This window comes from Drosophila rhopaloa, unplaced genomic scaffold (assembly GCF_018152115.1).
Source record: "Drosophila rhopaloa isolate 14029-0021.01 unplaced genomic scaffold, ASM1815211v1 contig_167, whole genome shotgun sequence".
NCBI lineage: Eukaryota > Metazoa > Arthropoda > Insecta > Diptera > Drosophilidae > Drosophila > Drosophila rhopaloa.
In genome coordinates this window covers 792,264-818,906 of record NW_025335047.1, presented here as the reverse complement: position 1 = coordinate 818,906, position 26,643 = coordinate 792,264, and the positions used below count along the sequence as shown (strand labels likewise).

At 39.6% G+C, this 26,643-nt stretch overlaps 1 protein-coding gene across 2 annotated transcripts in view; it reads left to right on the top strand.

Moving 5' to 3' along the window:
• Window positions 1–26,643, top strand: part of LOC108040712 (G protein-coupled receptor kinase 2) — a 49,283-nt gene that overhangs the window by 3,496 nt on the left and 19,144 nt on the right. The window contains exons 2-3 of one of the 2 annotated variants that reach the window (XM_017118280.2): window positions 1,837–1,881; window positions 20,752–21,184. In XM_017118280.2, coding sequence (XP_016973769.1) covers window positions 21,133–21,184 — 52 coding nt within the window. In that variant the 5' untranslated portion in view covers window positions 1,837–1,881; window positions 20,752–21,132. The remainder of the gene's footprint in view (window positions 1–1,836; window positions 1,882–20,751; window positions 21,185–26,643) is intronic. The other variant, XM_017118282.2, reaches the window with a different exon arrangement.

The window sequence follows — 26,643 nt, the reverse complement described above, 5'->3', positions numbered from 1 at the left end:
TGCCCAGGCTCCGTCGATTTGATAAGAAGAAACAGAAATTCCTGGTGCTAATCAACAAGACAAGGATGACAGGTGGGCGATGGAGCAAACAGAAGCCAACCTGGCGTAATGACCTTGATAAACTTTCGTTCCAAGGAGCTTCCATATCGAGTAGGTTTTCTGCTCCTCCGGCTCTGTTTTTTTCGGAATATTTGGCTGGGGGCTATGTTATTTGCTCTTGTCTGTTGGAAAACGTTTTACATTCACAACCGCCCCCAAAATAACCGCTGCCCCTCCTCCAAAACTTTGACAAATAAAAAAAAAACTCGTAAAGTACACATAGGCCAAGAAAAGAAGTTTTCTTTTGACATTTTTCTGGTCTCTCTTCCTGTGCCCAAAATTGTTTCGGCTTATACCGCTCCAACGCTTTTGTTGTCTCTTTATTTTTCAGTTTTGATTAAAGACAAACCCTTGTCGACCTCGCTCCCGCTCCTTTCCCAGCCTGCCCACCTTGCTTTGACTGAGTGCCATTACCACTTTGTCGCATCAACCTTTAAACTTTGCCATTTTATCAGGAAGCTCTGCTTTGCCGTTTTCAACTCTATCCGCTTTTGCTGGCCGGCTTTTTGAGGGAGGTCCAGAAATTGCATTTTTCCGGGGGCTGCGCTTGTGTCAACACACAAATAGGATATCATGATCCATCAACCTGTACACAGAGAATTCCAGAAAATTATGCAAAGTGTCATTGAAACTTTCCAGCCCAAACAGCAAAGCGAAAAAAGGTAAATCGTTGTCGGCGTCTCTTGCACTTAAAAACCAATCACTTGTGCATTGACCCTTCCTTTAGAACACAAAAACAGACAAAGCCAAAGCAAACCCATAACGAAAAAGCAAAGGCAGCAGCTGTAGATGCGAACAAGCGGCAACGCAACGTGGCCAACACCTTGAATTTGTCTTCTCGGCCAAGTTTGGCTACTTGGCAACAGCGCCAAATGAAACGAAAAGGGCGGAGCAGGAGTTAAATGAAATTCGCCAACAGTAGTCGAAGGATATCACACCCTTCCACTTAATGAAAAAATATTTAATTATTTAATTTTCAAAAACACTTTCCAACTATTATTTTTAATTCAAAAAATAATATTAAAACCCCTGCTATAAGCATTTTTTTTAATTTTAAACTTAAGAGAGCGATCGATTAAATTTACACAGGATTTAAGCCAAATAGGAAGCAGCTTTCAACTGGCTTTATGGGTTGCATACCCAAATTTAAATAACCTGATTTGTATTTAATTTAAATAACATATGGGTTAAGACCTTGAACTTTACCGAACCAGTTTAAAATGCCATTTTCGTAATCGTTGGTGGTTAAATTTTAAATTATAATATTGTCCCAGTGACTTTTCCCACCAGACAAAGATCTTGGTCAGCCATAAATGTATTGGTCAGTAATAAAGATCTTGGTCATAGCCGGTGAAGAGGGTATAGACACATATTTATGCAAAAACTGGACGGCAGAACAAGCTTTACTCCAGGTTGCAGACCGAATCCAATGGAATCCCAGTCGAGGTCCCCGCCATACGTGTAGAATTCATTAACAATAATGCGCAGCAGAACGGGTGTGAAGGGACAAAGGAGGGAATGAAATCAGAGAGCCATCCAGTTTCCAGGAATTTTTGTTAAAGCTTAATCCTGGGTGGTCTGCCGCGATTTCAGCGCTTCACTGTTGTTATGAAAGATTGCCATAAATAATAATAAAAAACAGCACAATAAAGGCAAAATCGATTTCATGTACACCCACTTACCCAAAACACTTATTGTACCAATTGTTAATTCTATTTTTGTGCTACTCGCTTTCAGTTACCCAATCGTCAGCAAATCGTCTGTTTCCATTTCGAGGCAAAGGTGAGTTTACACAATTCCCTGGAACTTGAACAATTTTATCGCCCCAGTTGATAAGACGACCAACTCACTATTCACCACAAATTATGTCATAGATAGACTATGGTATGGCTATACTATACATATATCTATACATATACAAGAAGCACTTTATTGACGTGCTCGCTCATTCAAATGAATTGACATTCATTCAGCAGCAGTTGGTTGCAATTTTCCTCAAAGAAATTATTAACTGGCATCGTTTCACCGAACTGCTATCTTTAAGTGTTTTCTGACTTCGGATGAGTTTGCTTTTTTTGTAGCAAATCGCATTTTTTTTATTGAATTTATCAGTCTTGAGCACACAAATAATTTTTCATTCACTTTATTCATTGTGCAAACATTTTAGTGCTTATTGTTCTTTCTGGTATTACTCACTTGATTCGGTAAAGTGTTTGCACTTCGAGGGGTCTATCAGTTATTTAATCTTATAACTTTAGATGTTTCTTATCAAGAGATATTAGATTATTTAACCATTCAAATTCTTTTAAACTAGCTTTCGGTATAATTGCATAGCGGCTTGCTTGGTACGCAGTTCATTTGATACACACATAAGTATTTTCAATACTTAAAAAAGCCAAATTATTTAACGACGAATATCATAAGGTACAACATAGTAATTAGACCCCTCCTTTCTAATCCAGCGCGTTAAACAATCTGTAAGTATTTCTCATGTGTTTAGTTGCCATCTGGTTATATTTATTATTTAGAATGCAAGTAAATCCAGCCAAATCCGCCAATTCTAAACATCTTTTGCAGGGTAATAAAAACCTTAACACTTAATCTTTAACACTACATTAATGGTAATAAAAAGTAAATAATCCCTTTAAAGGTGTCGCCTTGGTTTTTTATGGTAGAACGAAGTTTGGTTGGATCCTTTCGGGTGTACTGCACTTAAACGTGTTATTTATTGTTATAAATTTTTAAACATCTGTTCTCCTTGCTTTCACATGTGCAAAGTTTGGTGCCTTTTGTTACACCGTTGACATTTTCTCCAAACACAGATACACAACATTTGTTCTATGCAACAACAAACGACCGTTGTTGATTCTTGGGCTTACATATACATAACTTTTGCCTAGGTAATTTGCCAGCGAGGACGCCTATAATAGGAGCTGGGGGCGTGGCAAGAGGCGATTAGCAACAAAAAGAAAACTTGTTAGCAACATATTTTTTCCGAGTCGAGGGTAGAGCAAAAGTTTCTGTTGCACTTTAAATTTAGTTTGTTATGTTTTTCTGTCCATCGTCGTCTGCTTTTCTGTTATTTTTCCATTGCACTTGGCAAGTTTGTAGGGCACTTGAAGGGAGAAAGAAAGTTTCCTGTTCCCCATTCCGGAGTATTTTCAAACTCACACCTGGCATTTGCCATTGGGCATTTACAATTTATCCCAAATTCTACTTGGGCAAAGTCCTGGGCAGTAAGAAATGGCGACGTCATCACGAATTGCTCCTGAAATGTTTATGAGCTCATAAATTCTGACACAACACTGTTAGTCGAATACTCCCCCTATATTTGTTTGGCTACCTGTGAGTTTTGCGTTTCGCGTCTTTCCTTTTTGTTTTTTATGTGTCTGACAACTTTTGGCACATTTGTCGTACATCAAATTAGGAACAGAATGCCCGACGGCGCGAAATGATTGAGCATTTGCATTAAGCCGATTCAACACACAGGTACACACAGACACACCGCAGAATCGTAAGGAATGTCATATCTTCAGGCTACCAAAGGCGTCGACTTGGCGATTACCCTGCAATTACTCAAAAAAAGCCTCATCTCAAAATTCGAGCCATTTTGTTAAAAGAGATTTTGTAAAAACAAATGTTGTGAACCCAAAAGTTGTGAAAATGTATTTTTTTCATTTGATAACTATCGCAGAATTGAACATTTGAACATATAAAGCAAGTAAAGCAATTTGCAAAACCAGCTTTGAATGGGCGCACACGTCACCGTTGTCTTCTGGTCAATTTGCAGTTCTTTCGGTTAGCAAAAAACCAAGAAATACAAAACAGAAAGGCAACAATGAAGCGTGGGTGTTGGCACGGGGAAAAACTTCGAGCAAATATTGACTCAGTTATATGAGTTCCATTTTTATTCGCTCGCCGACCCGGGTAAATAAAGCATTTTCAAAATTTTTGCATATGCATGTCAACTCAGCTCAGCTCAGCTGAACTCGGCTGAGTGTCGTTCTCGTCATTCCTCATCGTTGCCATCATCTGCAAGAGTGTCAGCCAACATAGCTTTATTTTAGCCAAATCGAAGTAATTCCAACTGAAAGGACGTATGTCGCATACATATCTTGGGTTTAGAAAAGTATGGAGTGTAGAACCTTTTGCATCTTTGTCACAAATTTTTCTACATCAAAGTAAAGGTTGAAATTAGTTAATGGATAATCTCTCTAAAAAACTAAACTCTTTTTTTTTTTGAACCAAATTCTATAACTAAAATGTTTTTGCCGCGGATTTCCCGATAAAAAGATTCTGTTTCCAAACCTACATAGCTTTTTTACCCCCATACGTATCAACTATAAGTTTCGAGCTGCTTTTAATAATAAATGTAGCTATTTATGACCCCTATTTGGCAGCACAAAAGGGACTTCTGCCCCTGTTTCTGTCGTCATCTGCAATGTTGGTTTAGCTGTCGTCCTCGGCTGGGCCTTTTGGACAGGTCCGGTGACCTGACATTTACTTAACGGCCAGGCCAGGTCTTCTTCGGGCTCTCGACTGGCTTCCCTCCTGCCAACGGGTCTGATTTCGAGAGCTGATGCACCATTATATTTAATTTATAACTAAAAGCATTCATTGGCTTGGGCAACTTTTAATGCGACATGAAAAGAGATCAAAACTTAAAGTCGTCGGCCACATTGGTTTTAATTACTCTTAAATGCTCAATCCCCTGCAATTTGAGTTCCATTTCTAATGGCATCCGAATGCCAGCACACAGCCTTGAAGTGTATCGATTTTAGAACTTTGAGAACTTTGTGTCATTAGGGGAAATGGAAATTTCAATACCGCTCTGATGGACAAAAGGTTTACGTGATACCATTGCATTTATGATGGCATATTTTCATCAAGACCGGAGCAAAAAAACAAATTCGTTGATTGATAAATTCGTTAGCAAGCGCATGCAAAATTAAAAAAAAACAGATAGACGATCGATTTCTGAAAACTATTTGCCCCCCGTTCGACTTGTTTGCAGTTCGATTAGGAAGGCGGAGATTTACACGAATCGGACGTGTGTTTCTTTTTGGCTTTCTGTATCAGCTGCAATTACGACACGTTGTCTGTCTATTTGTTTATGCATTACACAGCGAAAGAGCCGCCAGATATCCAAACGACTTGACCGGCGAACTCGACCAACAGCCATTCATAAAACCGCAACAACAGCAAACAACAAGCTTTTTACGCAATCGCCAACCTTGTGCCAAAAAATAATAATAGTAATAATGCGCAAAAATAATAATAATAAATATAAAAAAACGAGCGCAGCCAGCGGCCGAAACGAAAATAAAATGCCTCAAGTTTATTTACATTAAAATCGCATGCACTTTGTGTTGAAAAATCAATTAAAAGCGCCGGCCGTCGCTAGCAATTAATGCAAATGGCAAGAAATAAAACTAAATTAAGAGCATTGCGAATTCGAATGAAATGTAAACATGCAACGGGATCGGAATCCAAAGCAAAGCTAGTAATAAAAAATAGTTCAAAAATATTTTAAAACGTACACTTTTAATGTGTGTGCATGATAAATACATGTATTTCTTGGAAATGGAACAAATGCACGAAATGTTTGTGCAGCAGCAAATGCAAATAGTAAGTTGCATTTGAAAAATTCAATCAATAAATTGAAAATTTCAATGGAAAACCAACAGAATGACAGCTTAAGAATATGAGCAACTATGCTCAAAAAGACTAACAATTTTTGATTTCTATTTCTAAATAATAATAATTAATTTTTTATTAGTTAGAGTTAAAAATGTAATCAAATCACTGACTTCCAATGAAAAATTCACAAATTTTAAGTGCTCACGTGGGGGCTTCGAAAGTAAGAACCTGTTTCTGACAAGGCGGCGCTTGGACTTGCTTAGACACTTTGAAATAGAATGATTTAATGAATGTTTATGCATTGTATATGCTGTCGATTCCAAATGACGTCACTGTGACGTCAAGCACAAACCGCTTTTATTTTTATTTATTTATTTCTGTTGTTGGTTTTTGTTTTTTTTCGCCGTTCCTCCTTGAATTAATAGCAGGTGGCGGAGGGCGTGGGGCGGGGAATCGGGGCCGGCGGCAAATGCCAAATTAAAACATGTACACAATGTCAATAATACATCGTCATAGTATTCAAATGAAGTTTGACAGACACACACAAACAGACGTATGCAGAATGACAGAAGGAGTAGACACAGGTGGCCTTACTTTATTCCCCAGAGTGGTAAAAGCCAAGAGGCGGACTTGGTCAAAACCCAGGCCTTGGCCATTATTGTCGGCAATGTGGGTTGACACTTGTACCGCCCGCTGTATTTATATCCCCTGCCTGGCCAAAGCAAATAATCTAATTTTGTCAGGTTCAAGACCAGATGATCGGCTTGATTTGTGAGCTACATAATGGAATACATTATTAAACCGTTGATTAGCGCGCAATAATTAATGTATATTGTTTATTTTTTGCGTACTAGAAATATTATAGTTCTAACAATATAAAATATGTAATATAAAAGCTAAGAACATACATTTTAGAAAGCCCTTTTATTAAAATTGTATCTCTCTCTGTATATAAAAGAAATTGGCTTCCATTAATAAAATGCTTGGAGTGCCAATAAATAATTGATTCGTATATGACATTCCTTCGCACACATGAAAATTTAATTTTTCCTATCTCATGGCAGCTAAAAATAAAATCTGCTTAAAATCAATTTTCAATAATAGTCTAAAGTCATTACCAATGAAATAATTTAGGGTTAATAGGTATTTTTTTAAATATCTAATTATTCATAGCAGGTGGCCCGGCCGACAACATTTTCAAATATATTTTCCAAAGTTAATAATTAAACCGCCAACGAATTATTTATTGCGCCAGTTATTTTTTGTTTTGTTTGCTGCGGTTTACACGGCCGTGTTTACATTTTAAAGTAATTACGCTCATTATTATGTAATAGAAAACAAGTCGCCTGAGAAAATCACAACGAAAAGGCGATTTCGCAAGCGGACCAGGGAACGAAGCCCGCATATCATCAGTGGGTCTGTCGCTACTGTGCTGTTGACTTGTTGTTTCTCAACTCGCCCAAGGTCTCCCATTAGAATACAGAATCGCTGAGCCTCTGCCCGCCCCCGTACCGCTCCGCCTCAATCCGCATGAATGGAAGGCTTGACGGAGTCGCCTGGAATGTATGGCGGCTATCACGAATGAATGGAACTGTTCAAAGCGGCAACAATAACAATAAACATATACAAAATTCCGATGCCATATTGCGGCGATCAAATAAGCAGAACGGAAAAGTCAGCGTCATGCGTGTATGGCCGTCTTTATATAAATATTTTTGGAGATCAAGAAGGGAGATATGGAGCAGAAACGTTTGATGAAGTTTTACTGTGTTAGAATTATTTCCGAATCTTTAAATAACGAATTATTTCCTATTATTTTGACCACAACAAAATGGATCCAACAAAAAATCAAATAATTGATGTGAAATGTGCAAGGAAATTATTAATTTATTAGCAGGCAATTCAAAACATTCATAAAACAAACAATCTTTAATTCGATATCAGTGGATTTTGACCCAGTTTTTTAATTGTACCGTCCTTGATCCACATAACACTTTCAATATATGCGCTTTTAAGCGTGATTCACTGGTCACACGCCCATCCGCACCCACTCTCTCAGATATCTGGATATATCTATTTGACTTTGATTGCCTATGGCCCAATTGCGTTTGTCGTGTCTCGATAATTTTCACACCATGCAAATTAGCCATTGTCTATTGCGATATTTTAAAATATTTTTTTTTTTTGCCGCTGTTATTTTTTGTACTTATTGTCACTTTTTTGCCGCGGACTTCTAATTGTATTTTTCAATAGGCCAAACGTTTATGACTCAGCGCCAAATGCAACGACAAAAGAAATTATCACATGATTATCATATGATGTGGCTTTACCTGTCTGCGATTTTCATGGGTTATACAAGTCAATTGCTGATTGCTCGATTCTGAAGAGTTTCTGTTCCGACTCCTCTTGATATCTTGTTCTTTTATAAAAAGCTAGAGAAGGCCAATGACTTTTTGCCTTCAAGGCGTCACTGGAATGTTTAAGTTGCAGCACCCACCAAAAAAAAAGCTAAACAAATTCAACTTGGGAGCAGCGAGTATTTTTCGTTGGTTTGAGGTCCTGTTTCTCATTCTTAGCCTCTTCTGACAACTTATCCCGACTTGTGTTTGCAAGGCTCGTCGCTCCCTCGATTCCGTCTGCCTTTGGTTTTTGCTGCTTTCGCTTCTTTTGTGCTGCATACAAAAGATTTTGCTCAACCGTTGTTTCCTTGTTGTTTAGGTAATGGGTATTCGCCGGGTATGCCATCGGGAACTTTAGCCCAAGGATCTTGAGCTCAAAAGGTCCTGCTAAGTGCTTGAATCCCACTTGCGAGGCATAAACTATTCGCATTCCCGAGCTTTTAATTTGTTCGAATTTTTTCCCCCATTTTTGTGTTCATTTGCAAGAATTCTTCCCTTATTTTCCAGCTAGGGTGCAGACGATGTACATATATAAAAATATATTTTTGGGAGGGTGTTTACACACTCGCCATTGAAATGCAGCCAAGCATCTCTGGAGCAGTGAAGCTTCCGCTGCATAAATATTACGCTACTCGTGTGCATTCAGCATTCTGTGCAATTTATTCCATTTTACTGGCAGTTGGCAGCTTCAACTTTAACTTCAGATTCAGCTGCTGCCCAAATTAAATTCTAAGAGGAATTTGTTGAGAAACATCTCTTACATCTGGTGTTCATGGCAAGACTTAAGGTACTCTTTTCTGTTTGCTGATTAGCAGTTGGAAAAATACTTCCCTCATTTGCTCAAGATTTTGGCGAAACATATTTGCCATTCTCAGCCCAAATGTTTTTGACCCCTCCTGAGCTGGCGCACTTGGAAAGTTGCCCGAGCCAGATTTTGTCGTTGGCCGAAACTTTGTTACCAAACTTTAATTGCAGCTAATTGTTGTGTTGACAAAAGCAAACTTCTAATGAATGAGAACTTACCAAAGGCAGAATATTTTTATCCGTTTCACAAAGCTTAATCCTTTAAAAGAAGTTTCAAAGTAGCTTAAACATGTTCTATTTATATTTAGAACCAAATGACATTTCATTCTGTTTACTGACTTTGTTTTATTTATTGCAGAATTCCTTTTATTAATGGGAAACGCATTCATTCCTTATTCTCTACTGGCTTAGCAAAAATTATTTCGCTAACTTTGTTATTTCCATTTTGTTTAATAGATTCTCTTTATTAGTTGAAAAGTGCTTTTACATAGTTTTCATGGTGTTTGTTGAAGTAACAAAAAGTTCTTTAATAATAAAACAAAGTTTTAATTATAATTAGCTGGTGTAAAAGCAAAAAGCTTCGTAAATACAATTTAAAATGGTGGGTGGTACTTACCTTATCCAAAATGTATTGTTATTCGGTTTTATTCTGGTTATTCTCGTTAAGCAGATTTATGCATTTATGTTAGCCCCGGGCCAATTGGGGGCTCTGCCCTCCGATGACCTTGTCTTTTGGGCGGTGGGCATGGTGTGAATAAAAAGTGCAACCAATTTGACCAACATGACGTCAATTGGGAGCATGACAAATAGTTTGTGCTGTAATTTCTGGTTGGAATTTCCAAATGCTTATTGGCTTAGTTTGACCGGAAATAATTCATGCAAAAATTAATCATTAAACTAAACAGTTGAGAATTATGTGCACAACAATTTTGGGGCTTTTTTATTTTGAATGAGTTGGACATTATAATTGCAATTGCTATCTTTTAATTATTACGTATTGTTTTTAAACTTTTAATTTCTCTTTTTCCACGAAAACATCTCGTTTTATTCAACATAAAGTACAGTCGTCATCGGATAATTTATTTGTCATTTAAATCTCAAGTTCTACGAAGAAAAGTTAGCTTTTAACACATCACCCTCTGGTCATTTTTGTTTTTATGTTACTATGTTTATTATGTTTCCATGTGACATTCAAAACGCTGGGGGACTACAGAAACTGAAAACAAAAGTCACGCAATTGAGTTTAGTCAGTTATTTTTTGCACTTACTGGGTAGACCAACTAGTAACTAGTAACGGGGATGTTGCGAAAGTTGGTGTCATTCGAAAATGTCAAATAATGGCAAATAAATAAGCCAGAGATAAATGAAAACATATAGTAGGGGAAAACGCGAGGCGGGGTAAGTCAAGGCGACTCGATTTAACTCAAGTTGTGTGGCCATTTTGTTGGCCGCACAGTTTCGCCGAATTAAATCCAGTTGGCTCGTAAACCTTGAGCGCAGTAACCCAACAAATCCTCACGCTGCTTTGGCTTAAATTGTCTGAAAAAGGGTTTATGGTCATGACATTTTATGAACTCAATGTGGGAGAAAAGGATACCGAAATGAAACGAACGCAAGGAACCTTCGGTTGTAATCTACATAAAATTGCAAACAAGTATTTGCCCCCGTGCGCATTTGTACAGGAATTGTTATTGTGATTGCCTGGCCAAAAGCGTTTCGTAATAAGCTATCTGGACTTTTCCTGCTCCTGATTGCTGTTAACATGTCGTCGAGTTTTCCCAGAAATTTGTTTTGTACTTGGCCTGCAGGGCAGGAACATGGGATTTACCCCATTCCCCGTCTTGTTTTTGTTCTGTTGATTAGGGCCACGTACATTTCAATTAAAATGTCGCCCCCAGCGTCAGAAATTAGGGAGAATCCAGCAACCAACAGGCGCAGATTTTCCATTTCCCATTGGACTAGCTCAGTTATCTTTCAGGGGCCTTCTATCCATAAGGCTCTTGTCCCGCTGTTCGCAATTGAACGCGCCGGGACCATCGAAACATGCTTCCGCTTTTCACGGCTTGCCTGTCCCTCCAATCTTGGATGACTCCCCAGACCATCCTGTTTTTGGCATTTGGCATTCGTACATGTTTTTCCAATTTCTGCTCTGGTCTTAAATACTCCCAGGCCCTTGACAGTCGGATATTATTGGTGTGTTCGATGAGAGTGCTGAATCACTTTTGATGTGGGATAAAAACTTTGCAGTTTTGTGTCCATTAACTATCCTGTGTTGTGTAAATGAACTTTCATAAGGCGATGAAATATAAAAATATACTTACCTCAGTTACAATGGTTTTAAGACTAGTTTTCTTTGTTCTTTGCTACATACATACATATTGGTTGATCTTCCTTAACATTAATGCCTCTCAAAGCTTATTTCGCCTAATTTGTTTATAGAATCATGTACACTTTACATTCCATATCTCATCACACATATTTTACTCGCTTCTTCTTTTAGGGTATATTTTATTATTTTAAGTACCCGTGAGATGCTACGTCTACCCCCAAAGCTTCCACTTAGTTTTCACGGTGGTTACCCTGATGCTTTCCGCCCATAATTCCCTCCTTTCGCATGTCCTGTTTGAGTGCGCGACTTTCACTCATGAATAGTTAAATCCGCCTGCCACCGCTCCAAACCATTTCCCAGCAGCATTCCGAAGCGTTCTTAGAGCTGCTTTCCATTTTTGCCATTTTTTATTAATGAAATCTCATGGCTCAATGAAGCACAAACTCCCCTAAGCCAAGTTCAAGTGTCCAAGAAAGAGGCCAGCTCAAGCGTTAATGGGCCAGCTCAAGAGCCGGTCAGCCAAACGTGTTTTCTTGTCGGCCATCAACTTCAGTTCGGTTTTTATTGATGTGGGCCGTTCTCTAGTTCGTGTTTGTTTGTTTTTGACTTGGCCAGGATCTGTCAGCTGCTTGATTGCCTCTCGCGTTCATAATCCCCGCCCATTAATAAGCCCGGCAAAGTGGCCTTGTTAGGAATATGGAGTCCCACTCAATCACTGAGTGCCAGAGGCAATTTATCTAAGAGCTAATCAAAGCTGGTCTGGCAATCCTTTCGGCCGGCAATTAAAGCGTGCAGGGTGCAAATTAACTATGTCCGAACTGGCATCAAATAGATTGAATAACTCTGTGTCCAGCACAGAAGCCCGAGGGATGTTATTCGGGTTCGACTGTCTGTATTTGCCCATTTACTTGATGCAAACATTCGCAGACCGACGACTGGTGGTCGCTGGCTGTTAACCGCAGACGCATTTTTGCAACTACCACCGAAAATCCAGCACCACCTCCTAGTTTTCCTCATCTGCCCGAAGGCAAATGCTCTCGATGATTGCTGCCTTTGCGGTTCCATCGAGATTCGGGAGCTCCAGCAGTCGACTTCATTATGGAAGTGCTCTATTCAATTACGTAGGTGAGCGAACCGAAGCGCGGGAAAACGCCGGGTGGCTGGATATCGGCGGCCATCATATTTTATGGGCGCCATAAAGCGCCGGCCGAAAAGGTAGGGCTGCTTAAAGCCCAATTTATAACTTGGCCGATAACAGAGACGCACGCACATGGCATTCATTCGCATCTCCGCCAGCGGAGGCTGGTAAATATTTAAATTGCTATTGGTGGAGCTCATGTATCTTGGCTGACAGTGAATCATTTACTGCGCGTTCGCTTTGAATATTTAGTCCTGCTGTACTCTACCTTTACTTTTTATCTATGGCATTATTTATTCTCTGAGGTGTCAGGAGGCATTTAAAAATAGGTCCCAGAAGTATTCATTAATTTAGAAAAGGGTACCAGAGGGCATATTCGTTTTCGTAAAAAGTATTTTTCAGCATCTCAATCATTGGTACGGTAATTACAAATCTGTTTCTTAAAATATAAACTACTAACACTTTTCGTAATCAGCATGGGCCAAATGTTCCAGTAAATCAAAGTTACTGAACAGAATTGTACAAATACGACAAGAAGACATTACATTACATTGAATTCATTTTATTATTTCTGTTCTTTTATAATTTTTCCCTTCTTCGGGATGCAATAAATTTCATGATGCCATCGGTGTACTGCTCCATTTTAGCCCCGAAGCATTCCCATCAATATGGGGGGCACAAAAGTAACTTAATGGACTTTTAATCTATTTCTTTACTGCCACTGATCAAAGGACGAGCACAAAGCAGAGAGCAGGCGCCAAAAAATATTAAAGCGCTGGAAAAAGGAAGAACAATTTTGGTGATGCGTTTGTGTCTCAAAAACTCATTTCTCCGGGGCCGAAAAATATCATTAGCTTTTTCTTGTAGCCTTTAATTGCCTGTCAATGGTTTTCTGTGCCAGCGAATAAATCGATTTTTAAATAGCTTAGAAAAAATATGCTAATCGCAGCAAGGACAGCAGCTATAAAAGTGGCAGAAAAGTGTCCAGTCGTGCTTGTGAAAAGTCTATTAAAATGAGTATGCCAAGAGGGGAATATTATGAGTTTTGTCCACTTTGATGTTTGAAAAACGCCTAAAAAGGTTAAAAGTTTTCGCCTTTTTGTTCAACTGAATTCCCAGAATCCACTTTAAGAAAACCCTTTTTTAATCTGCCGCAACTCAAACATATTATTAATTTAAACCATTTGCTTGCATTTGACACTCATTAATGTTAGAGAAAATAAAGGGAGGTTTGAAAAAATACATTGATATTAAACCTGAAAGAAAATAAACCAGTGCTAAATTATTGATTTGTTTTTACACTTATCTTGGTTGATAGGTGACGAAACGCTTAAAAGTATGCTTTGGATTTGTGTCCATGAAAATTGCGTATACGCCCATTGACATTTAAAGTATTTCGGTTTGCAGCGAAAACTCAGACACTGCAACTTGGCAAAGTTTATTTTTCCATCACATTCAATTAATATTCCCAAACGGATGGGCCACCGCATTTCCTTGGTTGCCAAGTCTTATGTTATATTCATAAATCATTCTCGCATAAATATTCGATGGTATTTCTTGGAAATGTTGCATAAGTTTAAATACTTTTTGGCCGTAGGCGGAGGCCCTCACACAAGTGCCAGTGTGTCTATGCTTGGCTTGTATTTTGGTGCCTAGTGAGGCATAAAATCCAGACGTCCTCCCCTTTCCGCCACCCAGCATCCGGCCTTTGTGCCTTGTTATTGTTCCAGGGCGGTGGCAATATGTTTGCCTTATTTCACTTTGTGTTGACAGCAATGACCCACATGCATAAATCATAACTTGTTCGCTTACACACACTTACACCCTTGAGCACACACACTAAGAAAATGTTCAAAATTTAGCGAGCAGCAAGGAAAAAATATTGCTTCTGGGGAAACCACTTTTCAGGCAACCATTTTCTTAGCAAATATTTATAAAGTTAACTAAAAGTAAATCAATGGTAATATTGGTTTTTGGACGTTGATGCACTATGATCAGCCCAAACATTATACTAGCAAAAATATGTCCCTTACTCAAATTATATTAGCACAAATTATAAAAAAGAATCAACTTTTAAAGATACCTAAAGAAATAAATTTAACATTTTTTTTATCATTAAAATAAATGCGTCGAAAGTGGTGCAAAGAGTACACAACCAACATTTGATAGGAACAACTCTTGTCTTTTTGAAGAAAATATTTAGAAGACAATGGGAATGTTCATGTTCTGCCAATTTAATTATGCTATAACGCTGGAAATCACATTTAATTTAAAACAAGAGCTTAAAACAGTTTCCCGAAAAAGTCGAAAAAAAAATTGCTATTGTGAGAAATGGTTTGTTTTTGGTAAATATTTCGTCATGCCACATATATTCTATTCAAATAATCAGCGAGCGCTTTGTCACGCCCAACTAGAGGAAAACGAACACGCATTGTGCTCGAAATTCAAATGCAATTTATTAAAGCTTAAATTAGCAGAGAGAGTCCTGGGAGTCAAGCGTTGACAGCGTTTGGGGAAATCAAAAAAGAAGAAACATGAATAAGCTACGAGAAAGCTTTCCATTTTCCACACACACAGAATATGCGGACATATGTGCAGGGTCCTTTTGTATATGCATATGTGAGTGGTAGGGCAAATTATGCATGCAAACAGGTCGAAGCAGCCGGGGCCAGGACATCCAGGAGATCCGAGCCAGGACCTTTCGCCATCCAACGCTCCAGTGCGCCTCAAAGTATGCAGCAGCTTTTAAGTGTATCTCCGTTTCGCAGCAATTCAAAACGTTTCCAGTTCTAGCAGAATCTTCCAAGTGGTTCGATCTGCAGATACGTGTTTTTGTGGGTAGAACTCAATCGAGTCAATGCGAGTCAAATCATAATTTCTTTCCGCTCGTGGCTCAACTCAACCCTTTTCAAAACGAGAAAAATGAGCGGTGGAAAAAAGGTGGGGAAAATAAAAAAAACTGCAAACCAATCAAGACCAATCTCGACTAGTTTCTCGCTTGTTTTTCCAACCAATACCGCATAGCTGTCATGCCAGGAAAATTTAAAAGGGGTAGTAGTAGTAGGAAAAATGGCTTCGCTTGGCAGCTGCATGTCCTTGCGGAGGGTCTGTGGCTCTCAGGACCAGCGAACTGGGTCATTTTTGGCATAGTTGTTGGCGCGCTGCTTTATTGATTGCCAGCAGGAAAAATGACACCAGTCTAGCACACTGGACTGAGGTTATCTTGCTCTAAATTCATGCTGAAATGTGGTTCAACACATATTTCATAGTAAAGACTGGTCTACTGCCTTGGTCTTAGGCTAACATAGAGGGAAAATAAAAACCCATAAACGTTCATTATTTAGAATTGAAAATTAAATATTACACATCTTTCGATTTGAATATGAAATTTATTTCGAGGATCACAGATTGTTTTTTTGCCCGGTGTATCTATCTTAAAATGTGTCTCTGATTTCCGATGACTCGAAAGAAAAAGTAATACTGATGTTATTACGCAGAGTCTCGCCTATTTTCCATTATCATAAGTCAATCGAGTATTGGTCCAACTAACCGCATACTTGTGGCTGTCCTTACTGGCAATCAGTTCCCTCTCAGTTCAGTTCCCCTCGTTGTGTTAATGCGAATGCAATGTTATACAACACCTACTGACACATCTTTGCGGTCCACTGAGCAGTTAAGTATTATATACACAAATATGGTTTGTGTTTGCTTGTCAAGCGGTGGAAATATCACGCTTTAGAAGTGCAACCAAATAATTGGGTACGCAATAGCCCTAAATTGTGACAATAATACAGGGCTCACTTTGAACTAGTTTAAACTAGATAACTCTTGTTGAGGTTTTTAAACATAGGTTTTTTAAATGGGAGAAGTAAAACACTTTAAATTTGTGCAAATTCCTTCGAATGCTTTATATTTACAAAAGCTAGTTATTTATAAAGTAAATTCCTATTAGTTTAAAATGTCACTCCACTTTTCGTTTAAGCAATTGTCAAAAGTCAAACATAAAAGTTTTCTGTGGCTTTCTAAATCGCCTCGCGTTTCTAATTACCGACTCATAATGCAAAGAAAAGTGCTAAATAGGAAAACGAAATAGAAAGGCGGACAAAAGCATAAAAACTCAGCGAGAGGAGGGCTGATTAAAATTTTGCAGCGACTGCAAATTAAAGTGAAAACATTTTGTAGAAGTCCTCCGCACGTATGTGCTGCTACAAGAAGGACATGCAATGCCACAGGGCGCCTGGCGAAAAGTTGATCCTTTGGCCGGCCAGCCAGCCAGCCAAATCGAGGAAGCCGCACCCAGCTGGAGCCAAAGCAAAAATCGGGGGTGCGGGAAATAGAACCACATACAGGATAGAACCGACCGCCCACATGCACGTCCAAGTTTAACGCAAATAAATTGCGCATTCAGAGCAAAATTAACACGGCTCAAAGAGGTGCGGGAAAGCCAAGAGCAGCAGCGGAACTGGGTGGAACCATAACGAAGCTTAAGCACAAAAATATGTGGGGACCAAAAAGAAAAAAATGGGAAAAATAAACGGAAGGCAGCACGAGCAGAGCAAATAAAAACGAAAGCCAAGTGGGCAATATGACTCGCTTTACTCGACTCTGTTTTTTTCCGGCTTGCGTTTTCTACGCTTTTTGCTAGCATCAGCAGCAAAATGCAGACAGAAACAGGATGCAGGCGACTCCATAACTCACGGGGTTGGGCAAAACGCGCTGAGGATATCCGTTTTGGGCATTCCCATGATTGAGGTTGTCCTCCGCCAGTCCCAAACTGCTCCTTCGTGTCGCTATTTCTACCCTGCCTACTTGACTATGCATGGGCCGTGGTGGATTGCGAGAAATGCCTTTGCACTGAGAGAAAATTTCGATGGATACTTCTTAATATTTCCAATTGCAAATAACTGATGAAGAAAGAAAACGCGAAGCTTAACTCCACCTCATTATAATTCTTAACGGTTTTGTTTTTTCAATAACGTTTTGACTAATTTTTATATTAACTATTTATACATTTATATATGATTCGATGTTAATAAATAAATTTTAAGAACGTTTTTCCCTCAGTGACTCAAACTTCGCGTTTGGCATTTAAATTGACGTATTCCGAGCTTCTGGTTATGGCCATGACTGTCATAAATGTGATAAGGGATGATATGCCTTGTTTCTGTCCAAACCTCAGTGCCCTTCTCCCCTCTCCATCATCCGCGGACTGACATTTGGGGCTGACTGCTTTGTCTTAATTAATAAGTCAATAGCTTGAACGCTTGAGGCTGCTTACACCGCCCAATCGATGGCAGCTGCTCTCCTCCATAATTTAGTTAATGCGCTTCTCAACTAAGGCCGCTGTCAAGTTGTCCTCGAAACTACATCCTCTGATGTTGGATCACTTACCTGCCTCCCCCTTATGCGAAAATCTCAGAAACTCCGAAGCAGATAGAAGCAATTTACCTGCGACAGGTGATAAAGGCTAGCGGTTTGAGTACAAGTTAATGGTGATGGAGGCCAAAACAACGGCTGCTTCGGACCAAGAGGAAATGTAGATACCATGAGGAACCCCTAATTGGATGTGAACAGGAATGATTATCTGAGAAAATATCTTAATTTTGGGGATTACTGTAATAAGAAGTGTTGAATATATAACTAAGACGTTTATTGGGAAAAATAGCTTCCTCCCTTTTTTACGAAAATCAATCAAAAACATTAAGAAAAGCTTTGGTTATCCTCTGCAACTGTCCATTAAATGTAATAGAGCTAATATAGAATTAAACCACATTCATTATGAATGGGCTTAAAAGTGTAGGTTTTAGGTCACTTTTCTCCGAAGACATTTTTCGCAAATTTGGAAAGGGGTCGAAAAATCGACCCCAAAATACAAACCAAGTTGAAAACACAGTTTTTTAGAGAATTAAACCACAATCATTTAGTAGTATGCCACTTTGGAATCGGATGTCTGTACGAAAAGTTATGGGCTTAGAAGTGCAGGTTTTAGGTCACTTTTCTGCAAAGCCATTTTTTGAAAATTTGGTTACCCCTACACAGTAGAAATGATACAAAAACGACTCCAAAATACAAACCAAGTTTAAAACAGTTTATCAAAACTTCGGCTTGTCAAAGTTAGCTTCCGTTATCTTTTTAAATAAAAGCTAAGTCTACTATTGAATGTTGAAGTATATAAACTGAGCTTTCAGAACTGTTCTTTGGAACCTTAGCTGGGCACCATGTTACAATGGAAAAATTATTGATCCATTATTACTTTTATTTTTTTTAACGAAATCAGCCTTAAATGAAGTCTTACGGAAAATGACATTAGCTTTGTTGCCACTTTTCCAGGAAGTGTTGAAAAAGTGGCCGTAATGCTGCCGCTTAATTTCGTTATGAGCCCCATGCACATTTGCGCCATTTCGTAACATTTTCATAATGGCGTCGCCTGGTGCAGGCACACACGGGGTGAATGTGGGTGTGGTTGTGAGTGGATGACTGACAACATCGTTTGGCGGTTGAGTTTTTTATGCCGTCGTCGTTGTGACAGCAACATCAGCCTGCACAGCTTCAGCAAACGGGCCTAATGGCGCAAATGTTCAATAAAGAGGCTTTTAACGTGCGCAGCCACCGCTCATTCCTCAATTTCTCCCCCAGACAATCGGTGAACTAGACAGGAGATGCCAGGATGTGGATGTGAGTCGTCAATGCTCTACAATCTGGGCCCATTCCGATGCCGTTGGTGTTTCGCTCTTTTAGTGGCCACTAGAACGCACTTTATGGCTCCGCACCTCGCGTGGAGTGTAAATGAAATGGCCATATTCATGCCCATTCGAGGACTGAATAATACATGGCGGACGTAAAAGCCTTGTTTATTAGAGGGGGTTCCAAATATATTAAGCTTGATTGGTTCTGCCCTCCCATTTATTTGGCTACGCATTTCAGAAACAATTAATTTAGCCCAGGGCTGCCAAAAAGTGGCCGCTTTTTTGCTTGAAATTGTTTTGAAAGTAAACATTCGCATGGCCACACTTTCCAGCCTTGATTGATGTGCATCCAGCACATGGTGCGGTTTGGATGGCTATTCTATAACAAATAGATCTATACGTAGCATCGTGAGTTCATTTTTAATTAAAAATGGCCTATGCGAGAGCCAATAAATAAAGAAACACCAACAACTTTATGACGCACATAAGAGTTGATAAGTGCAAATACGGACCCGAGGTCATAAAACGTTTTCTAAAAAAAAGTATTATTGAAATCATCTGGTTGCCATACAGCTCATGGACCCTGCGAACTTGTAAATGCCTTCACGCAGCAGAGGAAAACTTGTGTCATTCAATTATTTTGCTATAAGTTGCTCGTGACACTCGACTTCACAGGGCATGCCCACACGTAGAAGGCCTGCCAGTCGGGAACCGGGGTCCCAGCATCGGCTTTCGATGCCTTTGGTATTCCCACTCCGAAACGCCCCTTGTCAGTGCGTCCATGATTAATAAAAGCGACACACTGTCGACCGCAACATTACTGACACCTCCAGAAGGCCAACAGCCATCAAGGTGGGCTAAGTATGCTGTGGCTTTTCAACTCCCATCCCCTTCCCAAAGACTCTGTTTTTGCCGGGCTACAACCACAAGATGGAACTCACTCACGCCTAGAAATACACCGTCAAAACCAGCTGGATATGTTTATATGTATCGGAAACCAACATTTACGTTGATATTAATAAAGGAAAATGTACATCATTCACCTAAAACTAAATTAAAAAGGCGTTTCCAAATTCATGATAAATGTTCTACAGAGATAATTATGCATTTCACTTAAAATAAAAATGTTGTAACTTAGAGTTAGGAAGTCATTTCTTTGCAATTTTTCTCGGTGTTCATATGCAAACTTAATATTCGCACGCAGCTCTTTTGTCACAAACAGGTGACACAACAAGTACACGTACACATAACGTGTACTAACTTCTTTCAAGAGGCGAACTTCAGCCACAAAGCGTCAACGATAGATGATACATATGCACATGCGAATACTTCAGATTCAAGAGCAGCCAAAAGGGTATTGTGGTTTTCGCCTGGCATTAAGGAAAATATAATTAATTCAGCTTGAAAGTGGCCGCAAGTAAAAGCATGAGAGAGATAATTGCTTGATGTGTGAGAAATTAGGAGAGTCATCAAATAATTGCTACGAAATCGGTAAGCCTTTCGTCGGCTTTAACTCATTTAAATTCGGGCTAAAGACCAAGTGAAAATGCTAAATTGAACCCGCATAAACTAGTAAGCCTCTTACCCCTGCAGTCCCTTGTCAAATCGAATTAACCAAGATATTTATACGCCTTTATCGCTTACGTTTCCTTGCAGATTGAGGAAATCCATTTGCCCGCAGTCCCACAGCATTCAATCAAGCGCAAATTGGTTCAACTTGAAAAAGGGGCACATTTTCGGCCTTGCAAATTCCAATCTTGAAACTAAATGACGCCTGTGTCTGCAACTGAAACCCTGCTGCCAAATACCGCAACGCTGGACGCCAGACGACGGTCACAAATTAGCCAGCCAGCCGTAGATTTGCAAGTCTAAGAAGTCGCCCAGTAAAACGCAGAGCGATATCCCTGTTGAAAGGAGCCAACCAAGGTCGAAAACAGGAGCAACATCAAAAGGGAGGACCAGGACCAGCCAGTTCCACTGTGACTACTTTTTCGAGATCGCCAAAGGATTCATTAAAAAACCGCCAACCTGGAACTAATGGAATTAGAGAATATTGTGGCCAATACGGTCTACTTGAAAGCGAGAGAAGGTAAGTGGCTTAATTTTCTGGGGAAGTGAATATTTAAATATTTGTGTGACGAATTTGTTTCACTATGCGCACACGAAATAAGTTGTTTACTCAGAGGGGCACAGGGTTTTTAGCTATTTAACATATGAGAGTGCCCTTAAAGTATTTATTTAAATCTATTCATCTATAAAAAGCAATCATTCGTTTTCCAAAACTATTTGCAAAATCTGTGATATTAGTACTACTACAGTTCGGAAAACTGCAAAGACTGATAAATATCATTAGGCATGTTTTTTCGGCGTTTCATTTGGTTTCTCAGTTTAAGGCCTTCTTTTAGCTTACATTTGGGAAAAAGTGTTTACATTATAAAAGTTACTTTAAATGAATCATTAAAATGCTGGCGATTCAAGTGCTAATAATCTTACTTAAAATACGCTTTAATATAATTCAAGTAAAGCCTTGTTGTCTGCCGTAGTTTCCATTCCCCAAAACCTTTCATTTTAGCGGGCACGCGCTGAAGTGGCTGCCACAGTCACCTTGTCATCGATTTTTGCTGCCCCCACCTGCCGTTTGGTGGTCTGTTTAATTGTAGGGATTGAAGTTGGGCTCAATTTTTCCCTTCGTCGAGGGGTGGATGTGAGGGCTGTCTCAGCCGATTTTGTCCTTTTGCCTGGTCCTGGGCTTTATCTAAAGTTAATGAAGCGTTAAATGTTTGCGCTCCAGCAACTTATTCATTTTCATGCTCCGTGGTGCCGGGGCTTTAAGTGCTCTATTGGACGCTCGCGCAGATACACTTCACTTCGTTATCGAGGTCACACTTCAATTGCAGGGCCCATGCCCCACCAAGTTCACTGTCATCTTGGAAAACTCCGCCCACCAACGAGTTTTCCTTGTGGCTTGGCGCCATTGTTCTGTTTATTTACAGCAGAGTCAACTTTGGCGATTAGGTTGTGGGAAATTTATGCAAAGTTATGCATTAGACGGCGATAGAAGTTTGTGCAAGCCACCAGTAAAGGTCACCTTCAGTCGATATTTTGCAGTCCCCAACATGTTGCATGCCCCAACTTTATTGTATCCCTTTTGCATGCGCCCAATCAAATATTTCATTTTAAATGTTATTTATTTTATTGCCGTCCGCCTGATAGTAAAGGCAACCGCCCCTCGCACAGAAAGTATCTGGCAGATACTTGGTTCGTTTGGTTTTGGGCCGCCTCAACAGATTTAAATGACAGAAACGTGCGCAAAATTTCAATTTGTAGTAATGTAATATTTTAGAGCAGAGTGGAATGAAAATGGGCTAGGCAAATGGATCCCTGAAGCGGGATGAGCATACACATTTGCAATACATTTTACGAGTCAAAAAGTGAATTTGTCTCTTAAGAAGGAGGAGGAATGGGATGAAATGAAGTCGCGTCCCCGACTGCCGACGGCAACGAGAGAAAATCCATCGCCATAAAGTTTTTCCAGCCTTATTCATCTGCTTTTCTTCTTTCTCCGTGAAAGTTCTGCCCTTTTCCGTCATATTTTCTGGCCAGCGAAGTTATTGCTGAATTTTATACTCCCTGCATTGTGCGAGTGCCAGCTGAAGTATGCAAAAGAAAATGCAAATGTAAAGCAGGAATGATTGTTCGCGTCGGAAGAATACGTTTTTTTAGTCACTCATTTACAAGGACTTATTGCTGTCGGATTGGATAGGAAATGAAAACTCTGGGATGCCAGGGAGTTTTAAAGGCTTACTTAATGCATTTTTATTTCCAAAAAAAGTTACAGAACTTTTTCGACCCAGGCTGTGCTTATAGTTTTACAGAATAGTACATAGAACTATAATTGCATGGCAAAGTAACTTGAGAGCTACTCAAAATCGTGTAACCACTTTTAACAGCAATATAGATTGCCTATCACACGACTACAATCGATTAGCAATTGTTTTACCGGATTGTGGTGTGTCGACTCAAATGTTTAATATGATATTCTGGAACCTGAGATGACCCCAAATGAGTGTGCAAGTCAAGTAGAAGTAAGTGCCTGTCAGAGTTGGTCTGCAAAAGCAATTCCCCCGTATCAGTTGTCAGATTGTCGCTCGTCGCCTGTTGTCGATGCTATCTGCAGTACGTATTTACATACATGAGACCGGATCAGAACGGATGGGGATCGGGGATCAGGGATCAGGGGTCGGGGTCATGAGCGACCCACGTCACTCTGCGGAAGCAGTGCGTCACAAAGTGCTCGCTTATCGCCGGATTGTTGGTTTGTTGGTGGTGCAAGTGGTGCCGCGTTCCGAGATTGCTGGCCCACCAATGGCTGAGAGGCCACGCCCCTCGGACAGCAACGGCTGCTCCATAAAGTTGTTTTGGCTAATTGAATGCATTCTCTAACGACTGCAAATGCCAAGCTCCTATACTTTTGTGCTGGCATTAGGGGAAATTATGTTTGCATTCCGAACTGGACTGCTATTTCTCCTCTTCCTTGGTCTCCTTCACTAGCTTTTCTTATTTTTTCCGTCTGCTCTTCGTGGCATTAAAATGACGTCGCATTAAAATGGTTTGCGGTCGAGGGGAGTTGGGAAATACGTCGCCATCACCGCATAAATTTCAACCTAATGCCTGGCCATAATGCTGATTATACCAAGAGGCAGACGTTGAAATTCAGACTCCGACGGGGGCTCTCCTTCAAGTCATGAAGTGAGATATTTAATTTGGTCCCAGCTCAAAAGTTTTTCGCTGCACTCTAGTTATCAGCTGGACCAAGTGCCATAAAGAGTGGAATTTATAGAGCGATAGCGAATTAGAATTCCCCGACTTAAAGCGAACAATTAAAGTGGAGAGTCAGGAGCTTATCGCCGAACTAAAAAACAGCAGCCACAACTTGTTTGGCGGTGGCTTTTGATGTCTCAACTCCATTTAGCATTGTTCACTTTAAGAAATGACATCATGGATATAATTAGAATCATAGCAAAATAATGAACTTTTTATAATTTTTTTTGAGGTATTTTCTGGAAATAATATTTATATCATTTCATGGATAACGATTCCTGTTTTTAAGGGCTCAGTGTAAAAGCGATTGCTCCTGCGGTGTTAGGTATTCTTAAGATATCTGAATATATAGTTGATATTTGGTGTTAGTGTCAACATTTTGCATTCAAGGCCTTTTCACTTCCAAAGATTTTAGAAAGCTCTAAATCGTCTTGTCACTTGTCACTAGTTTTATTGACTCTCTGTGAAGTTTCTCGGAATACCAAGAGAATTGGGATCCTTTTCTATGTATGCTCCAAAATGTTTGTTTATTTTTGGTAGCGACAGGTGCTGGTGCCAACTGGAAAAGCAGTTCATTGACCGCTGGCCAAGTAAACAAGAAGTGAGTTGCCACCGCGTGGGCAACAAAACACAACAGAGGAACACGCAAATTCATTCCAAGTGGCCCCCAGTAGCTGTTCTCTTTATCGGCTCGGTCTAACAAGCCCCTAGTTGTGTTGTATGTATGCTAAGCAGTTAAAAATCTAGATGTTGATTATCGCACGCAAACCTTGGCCAAGTGAAAATGGGAAGAGTAGTCGGGCAACCCATCAAACCCACAATCTCTGGCAGTCGGATGACGGACGTCCTGGTGGCGAAGGGAAGCCACGCAGTGTGTGTAGATCCACTGCGGTCTGTGGTGTCTGACTGTTGTGCCCTTTGGTCTGTGCTTCTCCTGCAGTTGCAGCACGTACCACCCACATCCGTAAGAACCAACTAATCAGGACGATGCTGTATCTGTGCTGGAACCCCGCTCCCTCTCTCTGGTAATTGCAATCAAAACGATTGTTTGGCAAATTGAAGACACATTGATTGTTGCCACGCACCACATTCGCTCTAATTGTATATGTAAAGTGCCGTCAATTCAAAGCTGCTTCAATAAACATGGTGTGCACATTAGCTCCATGAAACTAAAGCCAGATAATCGAACACTGAACATTTCCGCTGACAGAAAAAAACAATATTTATTAACACTTTGACGTTTATAAAGTAATAAGGTTTTATGATATACCAGTCTTTTTAATTGATTTATGAAAATATCACATTTTTGCATGTACAACGAAAATCATATTAAATCTTGATATCGACATAAAAATTTCATCATTATGGTAAGCTATTTACCCTTGCAATTTTCGTATGCTTAAATTCCTTCAATCATTTATCCTCACAGATTAATTATATGTACATGGTGAATATTTAAAATGATTGGTCACTAAAACTCAAAACTCAAACTCAAAAGCAAATTAATGGTTAAGCCTCTTAGTTTAACACCATGGACAATGACCACAGAATCTGCTACGATAATTGTTGCCTTTCCCCGTTGACAAAGGAAACTGTTATCTTTTTTGCCGATCAGATTTTCAATTATTTGGGACTCCAAGGTGAGTTTATGGGGCGCTGGAATGGAAAATACTAATATACCCGAACTTTGGCGAGTGTGGAACACACATGATGCCAACAAATCTAGCCTACTTTGCTTCGAGAGTTCCATGTTTATACTATGTTTATTTCGGTTTCGGCTTTTTATACCCTTGAAGAGGGTAGTATTATTTAAATCAAAAGTTCAATTTTATTTTGATTTTAAAGTACAAAATTTAGCTTTATAAAAATTGAACGTCTATATAATAAAACTGAAAAAACAGCCTATCTTTAGTATTTTTCAACATATATGTCAACAATCTAGTCGTTTTAACGGTATATAAACTTCGACTTGCCGAATTTAGTTTCGTTCCTTGTTTTTCGTGCTGCTGCTGTGGGAATTCAAGAGATTGCCTTTGAAAAACCGGCTAACCTGCTGCCGGGGGAGTCGCAAACACAGATATACACAGATACAAACTGTTTTCGACGTAGGCAAACAGCAATAATCAGAACGGCAAAAGCAATAATAAGAAACAACATCCAAACGTCGACCCCTCGACGTTTGAGAATCGAATCGCTGTATTAAGTGACGCGCTGCTGCGTCAGCAAATGAATATTTAATCGGAATACTTAATTGTTTTGTGGATGGAGCGTACACGTAGTATGCGAAATATGAGTATTCAAATAAATTTTTTGGGCAAAGCATTAGTTCATTTGACTTCGCCTTTCATCTCCCCAAAATGTTTGTTTTCCCATGTGGATTGATTGAAGTATATATCTACACTTGTGTATTGTCCCATGCTCTATCTTTTGCAATGCTGATTTTATCTGGTTGGGAATTTTAGAATCCCATTAAGCGACAGCGGGGAATCCCCAACCTCATCAGGCGTTCTACGTTTCCCTGTTGTGAAAGATCTCCGATTATAAGTGCTTTAGAACTAACCCGTTCTTCCGCCCATCTTACCGCATGAACCCTGAGCGTAATGCAATTTATATTTTGAAGGAAACCACAGGGCAAAATGCGGCAGGTGGTGACCTAGTATCGCAGCTGTGACTCTAACATGCTTAAAAATGCATGCACTAATGACCGCAGAGACGACAGGTTCATGT